Source organism: Brassica napus, chromosome C5, assembly GCF_020379485.1.
Source record: "Brassica napus cultivar Da-Ae chromosome C5, Da-Ae, whole genome shotgun sequence".
Classification (NCBI taxonomy): domain Eukaryota; kingdom Viridiplantae; phylum Streptophyta; class Magnoliopsida; order Brassicales; family Brassicaceae; genus Brassica; species Brassica napus.
Window position 1 is genome coordinate 34,006,905 of NC_063448.1, and position 12,404 is coordinate 34,019,308.

Here is a 12,404-nt window from a genome sequence, read left to right on the forward strand (position 1 = left end):
AGACTAAGTCATTTTCTTTTATTTTGTTACTGCTTCTCCTTCTTCCTCTCCCTTTGCATTTCAGGTGTATGAACTTGAGGAGCAGAGGTTCATCAAGCCTAGTTCCAAGAGTTGAAGACATAGTTGCACTTGAGAGGGAGATAGCAAGAAAGAGAAGAGAAGAAGAGCAACAGGATCACTTTCAGAGATTGGAGTTTGAAATGGATCACAATCAGAATCAGCCTCATGATGGAGTGGCCCAAGGAGCTGCAAACCTTAGGCCACAGCATCCACAGCGCCAAGCTAGAGCCATTGGAACCTATGATCAACCTCACATTCATGGTCATAGGTTGGGAATCAGAGCACCAGCTGTGGAGAACAATAACTTTGAGATCAAGTCAGAGCTGCTTAACACCACAGAGAACAACAAGTATCATGGTCTTGCTGCTGAAGACCCTTTTGATCACTTGTACAAGTTTGATAAATATTGTGGCTTGTCCAAGACCAATGGTGTTTCTGAAGATGCATTCAAGTTGAAGATGTTCCCCTTTTCTTTGGGAGACAAAGCACATCAATGGGAGAAGCCTCATCCAAGTGACTCTATCACAACTTGGAATGAGTGCAAGAGGGCATTCCTAGAGAAGTCTTCTCTACCTCAAGGACAGCCAAGATCAGGAATGAGATCTCTAGCTTTCAGCAGAAGAACCTAGAGGGATTTAGTAAAGCATGGGAGAGGTTCAAGGGCTATTGGTCTCAATGCCCACATCATGGCTTCACCAAGGAGAGTTTGCTTAGCACCTTCTATAGAGGAGCTCTACCACAGTGCAGAAACAGGCTTGATACTGCCAGCAATGGTTTTTTTTTGGGAAGAACTGAGGAAGAGGCAGAGGAACTGGTAGAGAACATGGCCAAGAGTGACTCAGTCTACAGTGAAGAGCATGATAGGGTCAACAGAAGTGATGATCAGCAGACAAAGAAAGAGATCAAGTCCTTACAAGACAAGATGGGTTTGTTTCTTTCCAACCAAGCTAAACAGGAGCAGATGAACTTTGTGGGTGGTCCTACTCAAGAGGTTCCTCCTAAGGTAAATGAGGTTGATGGTTTAGAAGGCCAAGAGGAGATGTGATTCATCAATGCTAATGGCACATGGTACAGGAAAGAGCCCAATTTTCAGTACCAAAACAACAATCAGCAAAGGCCTTACTACAACAATCAGCAAGGAGGTTACCAAGCCAAGCAGAACTATCCTCAAGCCAACCAATCTCCTCAGACTCAAGAAAGCTCTTCTCAAGCTCAAGCTCCAGATTCAAGTGTGGATTCTATGTTCAAGCAACTCTTGGAATTTCAGGCCAGAAATGAGAAGACCATGCTTTATGAGTTCAAGAACATTCATGCAAAGATTGATGGGAACTATTCTAACCTCAACAACAAGTACATGCAACTTGCCTCTCATCTCAAGGCTTTGGAGAGTCAAGTTGCTTCTATGCCTTCATCCTCCAAGCAGCCAATGGGATCTCTACCAGAGAAACTAGAAAAGAACCGCAAGGAGTCTTGCAATGTTGTCTTCTCCACTACTTCTTTAGAGATTGAGCTGAGTGATCATGAGAAAGAGGGGGATGAGATTGAAAGACTGGTATTTGGAACTGATTTTGGGGAAGTTGAGAGATTTTTTGTGGCCACAGCTGAAGCACATATTGTGAAGGATGCTGGCAGGAAGATTGAGGCAACGAATCTGCAAAGAGCTGAGCATAAGGCTGAGAAACAAGTTGAGAAGAGAGCTGATAACAAGCTGAAAAAGGTTAAGCTAGAGGAAGCCACTGAGGTTGAGCTATCACCCTATGATAAGCTCCCTTTCCCCCAAAGAGTTCTCACCAAAGCTCAGAAGAAGGTGCTCTCCAAGTCCAGGAAAGATCTTAGTGATGTTGGGGTCAGGCTTCCAGAAATCTCGGGTATGCGTGAAGCTCATGTCCAGATGATGCTCATCAAGGACATTCTAGACCACCAAGCTGAAGTGGCCGAGCTTTTGGACATCTCCATTCTGAAGATTGATCCACCAATCCCTCCAAAGTCCCTCCCTAAGCTTGAGTCTCAAGGGATGTTCACCTTGCCTTGCTACCTTGGTAAGCTCACTTTTGATGATGCTCTTGTTGATTCTGGTGCAAGTGCGAATGTGATCTCAATGGAGATGATGAAGAGTCTATGGATTGAGCGCATGGAGCCAAACACATCTTCCCTACAGTTTGGAGATTCCTCTTCTACAACTCCTATTGGTCTCATCAAGGACTTCCCTTTGAAGATTGGAGCATGCACTGTTCCTATAGACCTCACTGTTCTGAAGATTGCAACTGAAAAGAGAGTCCCATTGATCCTTGGCACTTCATTCCTCATAAAAGTGGGAGCTTGCATAGACTTTGCCAACAAGAAGGTCACACTCCTAAATGTGAACAAAGCTGTCTCCTATCCACTACAATCCCCAAAGATGAATGTTGAGTATTGTGGAACAATCACTTGTGGAGCATCCTCCATTGAGAAGACCAAGGCTGAAGGGGTTAGTATTGAGAAAGAAGGTCTTGCTGGAGAGTCCTCTAAAGAGTTGTGTGCTGAGCACTTGGAAAGTGCTAAAAAGAGGAGGTGAGTAGCGCCACAAAGGCTGCTCATGACAAGAAGAAGATTGTGAAAGAACCTCATCCTCCACCTCTTGATAAGACTCCTATTGAGTACAAAATCAAGTGCAAGGGAAGGTCTAAGCCATTCTCAAGTGCAAGGATCATCATCACTCCTCAGCTCCAAAATGATCCAATCAAGCTTCAAGAGCTTCTCTCCCACGTCCTCACCATCGCTCTTGAAGGTGGGAAGGACCTTCCCTCTCACTAGCCAAAGGAAGGAAAGTCAAGCTAGAGACTTAAAACAAGCTCACTTGGGAGGAAGTCCCATGACTATCCCTGTACATATCAGTAGGATCTTCGTTTTTAAGACCCTTGGGCTGAGGAGGAAAGCGGCTAGACATTGCTCCCTAGACACCACTGCCTTTTCCAACACTCCATCAGAGGTACTCCTTCACCTTAATCTTGTACATACCAGTTTATCTTTGCATATTGCTTTCCTTTGGGTATCTCTCCCTTACTCACACAGAGACTGTGTGATTTAAGTGTGGGGGGAGGTACCAAGTATTTGATCATGTTTGCTTTGATGATTTTGAGTCTCATGTATTGCATTGTACATATATATATGCATAGAAAAACCAAAAAAAATTTGAAATTTTTGAATCATGTAGTTGCATCACTTGCATTCTTAAGATTGAGTCTAGAGCATATAGGATGCATTCACTTGCATATGGAGCAGCTGATTGATATTGTCTTGTATAGAACACTTGTTTGCACTGAATTTGACACCCTAGTTAAACTTATCAAGTAGCTTAAGCATTTTTTGAAAGGCTTGCATGCTTCGAGCCTTGAAAACTCTTCTTGAAACATGTTGTTTGCTTGATGATTGGCGTTGTTTTTGAAACCAACTCCAAATGAACTAGGGCTTAATGAACTTAATCTCTCTTGCATATGGGCATTTGCATACTTGATCATGGGTCTCATACACATTTGGGTTATCTTTCCCCATTGTACCACTCTTTGTTAACCCAAATGGCACTTCCTTACCCTTGAACCCTAGCCATTCTTTGAAGCCTACATTGATTTGCATGAGTGAGGCATCTTTTGGTAGTTTGTCATGTGCAAAATCTTGAGAGTATTGGGAGCGACATGAATTTGTTCTCATCTCTTGCTAGCATAGAGTCATCATTTGAGCTAGCTTCTAGGATGGTGAGTGGGGTCTTTGTTCCTTAAATGTTTATATCTTGTGTTTGGGAAGTGACAAAGTTGAGATTGATGAACAAAAGATTGTCATGAGAAAGAAAAGCCCTAGGGACCTAGAATAGAAAGATAATAAAGCTCTTGATTGTATTGTTTGAGACTTTCCCCCTCTATTAAAAAAAAAAAAAAAAAAAAAAAAAGAAGAAAGATTCAATAAGATAGTGGGGAAGGGATAATTAAAAGTGTTAGAGCTTAGAAATATGAAAAGTGAATAAGAGGTCCTTAGTGGTTGAGTCTTAAGAAAATAATGTTGTTCATTGGGTGAGTGATGTGAGTGTTTTTCATTTTGGTTTATGGGATGAATGAAAAGGGTGTAGAATTTGTAATCACTTAGGAATGGAGTAGAATGATGAGGATGGATACATGTATGCATGAATTGCTTCTAGTCTTAGATAAATTTTGCATAATGATCAAGCTCCTTGATTCTTGAGTGTTTGCCACCATAAAATCATTGCATTGAACCCTCCTCTTCATCCATATTAGATCATTTGATCACCTAGCCAAATGATTGAGATCATGTGCCCATCTATGATAATTCACCTTCTGTGTGTGTGTGTGTGAATCAATATGAGGGTTGGTGGAGAGAGCATGTCGGTTGAAAAGCATTGCATCTTGTGTAGAGACATAAGAGTATTTATAGGCCTAGAGAAGCTAGAGCATAATAAGAGAGTGTGTTCATGCTATTTTCTATATTTCTTTAGGATGTCAAGTTGAGTGCATTGAGTGTTTCTTTTGGCTATGAGCTCCCACCTTCAAACCTCTTCTCCTATGAGTTCTTGAAAGTTCACTTAAGGACAAGTAAAGAACAAGTTTGGGGGAGGTGATATCTTGCATATTTACATGTTTTTAATAATCCATTCTTGTATATTTTGATCATGTAGAATAGATTTAGGCATCTTTAAGATCCATTTTGCATTCAAAAGTCTTTATCAGGTGTTGGAGTGTCCTATGGAGTTCTTGGAGGTGTTTTGAGACATTTCTGGTGCAAAAGGGTGAAAGATGAACATGGATGAAAGTCTTAAAGATATCTTCTGTTGCTAGTATTTTGGGAGGACATAGTAAATTGAATTAGCTTTCTAATGGAAGTGGTTTCAAGTCATTTGAAGCTGTATTGGAGGGGTTATGATCGATTTACTAGAGGCATATCAACCCTGGTCGAACCCGGGTAGACCACTGCGGGTTCCCTTACCCGCGCGGGCGAAGAAGGCTGGACGACGGAAGCTGACGCGGGTAGACCAGCGCGGGTTAGATGACCCGCACGGACGACCCAGCGCGGGTAGACCAGCGCGGGTTGGACGACCCGCGTGGACGACCCAAGACGACCCATGACGACCCAGCGCGGGTAGACCAGCGCGGGTTGGGCGACCCGACCTCTACCCGGGCCACATTTTCAGCTGGTCGAATTTTAGTGTTTTTAAAGGGTTTTTTAGACTTTTTAATGGAAACCATTAGGTTTACCAAAGACATGTAGATCCCAAAGTTGGGAATTATCTTCTTTTCTCTCTAAGAACACATAAACCTCTTTAAAGAAAATTTGGATCTTGAATCATTTTTCATCTATATTCTTTGTGTTTGTGTGATTATCTTGCTCTCTAATCATGTTTAACCTTAAATCATCCATGGTTTTGGGGTTATTCATGTCTATTAGTGAGTAGACTAATCTTGGATTCGTAGGCTAGGGTGATTAAGGGTGATTAGAGAAGATCTAGGGTGTTTAGTGTTAAATTTACTTGTTTACATGCTTGTTGAGGGTTCTCAATTCTATTTTAGTCTTGATCATACTAAAATAGATCTCTAGGCATTTCCTGCTCACAAGGTGTATGATGAAATGCCTGAACCAACTCTTCAATGCTTTTAGCTTGCTTTACCTAAGAGATTAGTTGCTAAAGGATTTAAGATTGCTATTAGACTTGTTCTCCATGTTTGCTTTAGTAACATTCAACCTAAGAGATTAGATGCTTGAGTTGCTTTACCAAAAGAACATTCATCTAGAGATAGAGCTTGTTTAGCTTAGTGACTAGGCATAAGGAAAGTGTTTGATTGATAGCTTGCCACCCTTAGAGTGGATCTACATCACCCAAGATCAAATGCCTAGCCCCATGAGTCCTCTTGCTTCATATTGAGAAAGAAAGTTCATTACTTTATTGCATTAGCTTATTAGTTCTTAGTTCGTACAATCTTTAAAACCGGATTGTACTTAGCTTAAGCATGAACTTGCATTCCTTTTGCTTTAGAATCACCTAGGAATGGTTCGACAATCTTTTATACTACAACATTTGATTAGGAGTCTTGAAAACTCCTAACATCAGTAACGAACGTTATATCTTACTTGTGTCCATAAAAATGGAAGATCTGACGGGAACCTGAAGTTGAATGGTTCAGTCAGGTCCTTAGCATTCAGTGATGATGTGAAGCAGCTTTCTTGAGCTCAGGAGGCGATGGACAAGTCTATGTCTGGGATATGAGAACAATGAAGTGCTTATACAAGGCTTAATGAAGGCAACACATTTAACCGGGACTTCAAGCTCTAGTGGTAAAGGGCTTACAGCTGTGAGTACCGCCACCTGGGTTCGAATCCCGGCCACTAGGGAATTAACATTTCGGCATCGCCAGGGACAGAGGACCGACTCGTGGCAACACGTGACTAGTTTGGATCACTTCTGTGGGGCCAGGATACCTCTGTATAATTCAAAACAAAAAAGAAGGCAACACATGTCTCACTTCGCTTTGCAGTTCACTAAATGAAGCATTGTTTGCTTTTTCTGAACATAGAGGATGTGGAAATCATGAACAAAAATGTAAAGTAAATTTAATTAGATTTCCAATTCCAATTCTTTCATCTAGTGCTCGGCGTGGGTCTTTACCTAGTAAGAAGAAGTAAAGTGGAACGTCCCACCACATACACCCAACGTCGTGCGGTATTGTGTGAACCCAGCACAAGCCATAGAGTTAGACGAAGAATGCATGGTTAGTATTGTCCTTGAATTAACATTTTTATTTATCTGCAATGCATGCAGTGGTAGACCTATGTGAGCAGATGGTATGTCACCCCTTAAATTTGGATATTTATATGTTTTATATGGATTAACTGTGCGATTAACTTAGATCTATGAGATAGAATCAACAAGAAAGAAGAGACTTGATCTGTTTACCCAGGTTCACTGCACCTCCTCAATGTGAGAAGGCCGTTACTCCTGGGGCTGATCTTTGATCAGCAATCCACTACTCAGCTCAATCTTGAGCTCTCGGATTACAACCTCGACTCCACCGATCTCTCTATCTATCTCGAGTCTAAAAGCTCTGCTCTATCACTTAGAACTCTAGCTCGGAATAAGGCTAAGCATAACGGTTTATACGATACCGTTTTACACCGCTTAGCTCACGTGATACAACACATGTATCTAGATAACCTAAATCGGTTACTCTAGTTCTATTAGACCGGTGGTTCGATATAACCACATACATTAATACAATGGACACATTCTTCAAATCTCCTCCTTGTCCAAGTATTATCGCATATGATTACTTCTGTGGTTGATCTTTGGAAACAACTCCTTCTGAGAAACCTCAAGGCTTCTCTCATCTTCCCAACTGGTAACACCTTCGTGAAAATATCTGCAGGGTTGTACTGTGTCGCAATCTTCACCACATCAATGATCTTCTCACTGACTAACCCACGAACAAAGTTATACTTCACGTCCACATGTTTTGTCTTCTCATGATGAACCGGGTTCCTGGAAAGCGCAATAGCGCTCTGAGAATCACAGAACACTTCTACCAGATCCTGCTCAAACCCCAACTCGTTGATAAAACCTCTCAGCCACATAGCTTCTCTCGATGCTTCACCCAATGTGATCCACTCAGCTTCTGTAGTTGACAGTGCTATAGACTTCTGAAGATTTGATCTCCAGCTCACAACATTACCACCGACTGTAAATACCATTCCAGTAACTGATCTTCTTTTATCCAAGCCAGCTCCATAGTCTGCATCACAGTACCCTCGAACAATAAACTTTCCTTCATTCGTATACGCCAGCTTCACCTTTGTAGTGCCTCTCAAGTACCTAAGGATCCGTTTAACCGCCTGCCAGTGAATCTTGATAGGACTGCTAATGAATCAGCAAACCATTCCTATAGCATAGGCTAGATCAGGCATGGTTCCTACCATTGAGTACATCAACGACCCAACTGCACTCTGATAAGGAATATCTCTCATGTAGACTTCCTGCTCCCTCACCTCCTTCTCTGTAGCTGAACTCAGACGAAAATGAGCTCCAAGACGAGTGGATACACTCTTTGATTTCTCCATATTGAAGTTACCCAGAACTTTCCAAGCATAATCTTCTTGAGATACTGTCAAGATACCTTTCTTCCGATCTCGAGAAATTTACATTCCTAGTATCTTCTTAGCATCCCCCAAATCCTTCATCTCGAATTATGAGCTAAGGATCCTTTTTAAACCTTCAACCTGAGATTTACTCTTCGATGCCAGCAATATGTCATCTACATATAGGAGCAGATATACAAAATTGTTCTCCTCATACTCCTTTTAGTACACACAAATGTCATATACACTCCTTGAAAACCCTTGGCTCACGATGAACTCGTCAAACCGAGTGTTCCACTGATGAGGTGACTGACGCAAACCGTACAAAGATCTCTTCAAGAGACACACCTTCTCTGGATGTTCTTTATCTTCATAACCTTCTGGCTGCTCCATATATATATCTTCATCCAGATAGCCGTGAAAAAATGTCGTATTCACATCCATCTGCTGAAGCTCTATGTTGAAATGCACTACCATAGACAGCAGAAACCTGATCGACACATGTTTGGCTACTGGAGAGAAAATCTCCTGAAAGTCCACCCCTTCTTTCTATGCATAACCCTTAGCCACCAAACGCGTTTTGAACCTTGGATCCTCTACTCTTTCGATTCCTGCCTTTCTCTTGTAAACCCATTTACACCCAATAGGTTTCTCATCTTTGACTCTGTCCACTAGTACCCATGTACCATTCTTCACCAAAGACGCCATCTCTTCTCGTTCTGCACCAGTCCATAATTCGCTATCAGGATCCTCCCAGGCTTCTTGATGGTTACTTGACTCAGGTCTCCCATCATCTTCCATGACTAAGTACGCGAACCCAGCTATCACCTCATCACCCTCATAGACTTGATAATCTGAAAACTTTGATGGCTGTCTGATCTGTCTCCTGCCTCTGTCCCTGACTAGCTGATAGTCTTTTAAATCCTGTTGACGCACTGCTTCCACTGACGTGTCTGTAGTCTCTGATTGAGCTGAAGTTTCACCATCACCACTAGGACATGAAACTCCTCCTTGAGCTGTAACCTGCTCTTCTTGATTCCCTGCAAGATCAAGACTCGAATTTTTGTTAGTTTAATCATATGGAACGGGGATAGAGTTACCTGAATCAGTCTTGTTGATGTCTTTGTACATCAATTCTTCTCGGAATATGACATTCCTACTTATGACACATCGTTCCTCCTCTGTCAACCAGACTCTAAATCCTTTGACACCCTCAGGATAACCAGTGAAGACCCCCTTCTTTGATATTGGATTCAGCTTTCCCTCGTTGGTATGAACATACACCACACACCTGAATCTTCTCAACTATGATAAGTCTGGCATGGCTGAAGTCCACAACTATTCAGGGATCTTGAATTCAATTGCTGAGGACGATAGCATGTTGATCACGTAAACAGATGTTGAAGCTGCCTCTACCCAAAACTTGACCTCCAGACCACTCTCACTGAGCATGCTTCGGACCTTATTCATGATGCTTATGTTGAGTTTCTCAGCTACTCCGTTTTGCTGAGGGGTATAAGTACATGTCATGTGCCGTACTACACCTTCATCTTTACAGAACTTATCAAATCTCAAGTGGTAGTACTCGAGCCCTTATCCGTCCTTAGCTTCTTCACTTTTCTTTCAGACTGAGTCTCAACTATCTTCTTCCACTCTACAAACTTCTCAAAGGCTTCATCTTTGGTCCTGAGAAAGTAAATCCACACCTTTCTCGACCAATCATCAGTAAAGGTGATAAAATACTGACACATCCCAAGACTCTTGGGTACGGTAGGAGAACCCCATAAGTCTGAGTGCACGTAGTCCAGCTTCTCCTTAGTGACATACTTAGCTGGTCCGAAACTTACCCTGTGAGCTTTCCCTATGATACAGTCCTCACATAACTCAAGGCTTGTAATACTTGCCTTGTCAATACAGCGCTCTTTAGCAAGGATTTCTAAGCCCTTCTGTCCTACATGCCCCAATCTGCTGTGCCAAATGCGCGTTGTGGCCATCTTTGTTTCCTCTGACTGCACTGAACTGGTAGACTTAGCAGAACAAGCTTCTGGCTCGAGTGCAGTGCCTTGTAGAATATACAATGTGTCATTGCCTTTGCGCTCTCCCCTCATTATCACCACGCATCCCAGCACAATCTTTAGTGTACCACAAGAGCCTTTGAACTCACACCCTTTGCTCTCAAGCGTCCCAATGATATGAGATTTCTGGCAATTCATGGCATGTACCTCACCTCGTGTAGAACCAATGTCATACCATCCTGATTTCTAAATCTGACTGACCCAATGCCTTTGACTTCTGTGTGACTTTCGTTTGCCATCCTGACCTTTCCAGAAGTTACTTCTTGTAGATTGATGAAAAGCTCTTTTCTCGACGTCATGTGGAAAGAGCAGCCCGTGTCTAACACCCATTCCTCTAAGTCATTTTGGCTCTGAGTGAGATTGATCTCACTTGCTATGAGACCAACCAGATCTTGTGCATCGTCTCTGGCCAACGATGACTCAGGCTTATTCTGAGACTGAAACTTCCCTTTGTTCCTCTCCAACCACTTGTAACACTGCTTCTTGAAATGGCCCTCTTTGCCACAAATCCAGCATATGTTCTTTCCCTCAGCTCACTTCGACCGTGACCTTCCATTCCTCTTTCCTTTGTTCCCTGACCAGTTGCGATTTTCTGATCTACCCCGAACATAGTGCCCTTCTGAACTTGGACGAGATCCTAACAACTCCTTAATTTCTTTCTCCTTTGACTTAGCAGAACTCGCTATGTCCCCTACCTTAATCACGTATCTGCTGTACTTCAACGTCTCTTTGAGTTGATCATACTTTGACTTAGTTGTCCAACAATCTTGAGAAAGTCGTCTATATTCTCATCAATGGATCGGTGTTCTTGCATCTTGAATCCATAGAGTTGCAGTTGTGCATGAACTCTATTAGGGAGCAACTTCGGCATGTAGAGAGCTTCAAGAAGAGACCATGTCTCCGCCACCGTTGTGCATCTTTCGATCTTTCTCAGAACGTGATCTCCTACGTTCAGGAAGATCATATTCATCGCCTTTTCGCACCGCTCCATTCTCGATTCTTGATCTGATGCCTTCTTCTTCTTCGTGTCTGGATCTTCTTCCTCCGATACATCTTCCTTGACCTCTGAGCTTGAGATCTTTTCTTCTAGAACATCTTTGAAACCGTACACGCTTAGATAAGCGTACATCTTCCTCTTCCAAAACGAGAAATCGCCATCGCCGTCGAACCTCTCGATCTCAATCTTGGATCCCGTCATCGATCTTCTTCTTCGAACCCTAGGATCTCCAATCGCGATGAGATCTTCCCGAAGCTTAACACAAGCTCTGATACCACTTTGTGTGATTATCTGCTTCGATTGACCTAGATCTATGAGATTGAATCAACAAGAAAGAAGAGACTCGAGATGTTTACCCAGGTTCACTGCACCTCCTCAATGTGAGAAGGCCGTTACTCCTGGGGCTGATCTTTGATCAGCAATCCACTACTCAGCTCAATCTTGAGCTCTCGGATTACAACCTCGACTCCACCGATCTCTCTATCTATCTCGAGTCTAAAAGCTCTGCTCTATCACTTAGAACTCTAGCTCGAGATAAGGCTAAGCATAACGGTTTATACAATACCGTTTTACACCGCTTAGCTCACGTGATACAACACATGTATCTAGATAACCTAAACCGGTTACTCTAGTTCTATTAGACCGGTGGTTCGAGATAACCACATACATTAATACAATGGACACATTCTTCATTAACATTGAAATATCACCAGCTCTGTTGGTAAAGTACGTTTGTGACACCCCTTAACCCAGCTTCGAATCCCCACTGTTGACACCTTTAAAAAAAACTTCATGGTTAGTATAGTGTGTTAACATACTGAAAAGTTGCTCGTATTCTGCAGGGTCATGTATTTAAGAAGACAATGTTTGGCAGAGGCTAGTTATGGGTTATGTGGTTATGGGTTTAGCTATGGTATGTTTAAGGTTAGTTACTTATATCATTTCGTTTCCTATGTGTGGGCTAATGTCTCGGGGACATCTCTGTCGTCCGCCAGCTTTCGATCGGGATCATAATCCGCCGGCATTGTAATCTCTTTATGCTATAATAATAAACATATATTTTAGAGGAAAAAAAGTTAAACAAATAAGAAGTCCAGAAGCACAAATAAGAAGTCCAGAAGCCTACGTTACCATTAATATAACTTTTTAGAAAACTTTTATCA

At 42.2% G+C, this 12,404-nt stretch overlaps 1 protein-coding gene and 1 non-coding gene across 2 annotated transcripts; one reads left to right on the plus strand and one right to left on the minus strand.

Annotated features, from left to right (window-relative positions):
* Window positions 1–200: 200 nt before the first annotated feature.
* On the plus strand, window positions 201–2,853 carry LOC125587213. Its single transcript, XM_048757419.1, has 5 exons — window positions 201–321; window positions 606–1,063; window positions 1,154–2,125; window positions 2,174–2,546; window positions 2,606–2,853. Exons 1-5 carry the CDS (start codon window positions 201–203, stop codon window positions 2,851–2,853), a joined length of 2,172 nt encoding a protein of 723 aa, XP_048613376.1.
* LOC125587997 lies at window positions 647–753 on the minus strand. Its single transcript, XR_007324393.1, has one exon. It is a non-coding gene; the product is annotated as a small nucleolar RNA R71 (small nucleolar RNA).
* Window positions 2,854–12,404: the final 9,551 nt, after the last annotated feature.

Excerpts from the sequence above, each read along its gene's own strand:
- LOC125587213 (XM_048757419.1), top strand. The coding sequence starts at position 201 with ATGGATCACAATCAGAATCAGCCTCATGATGGAGTGGCCCAAGGAGCT. Across the intron at positions 322-605 it reads TGATCAACCTCACATTCATG|AGGGCATTCCTAGAGAAGTC; the intron begins GTCATAGGTTGG and ends AATGAGTGCAAG. Across the intron at positions 2,547-2,605 it reads GGTTAGTATTGAGAAAGAAG|AGGAGGTGAGTAGCGCCACA; the intron begins GTCTTGCTGGAG and ends AGTGCTAAAAAG.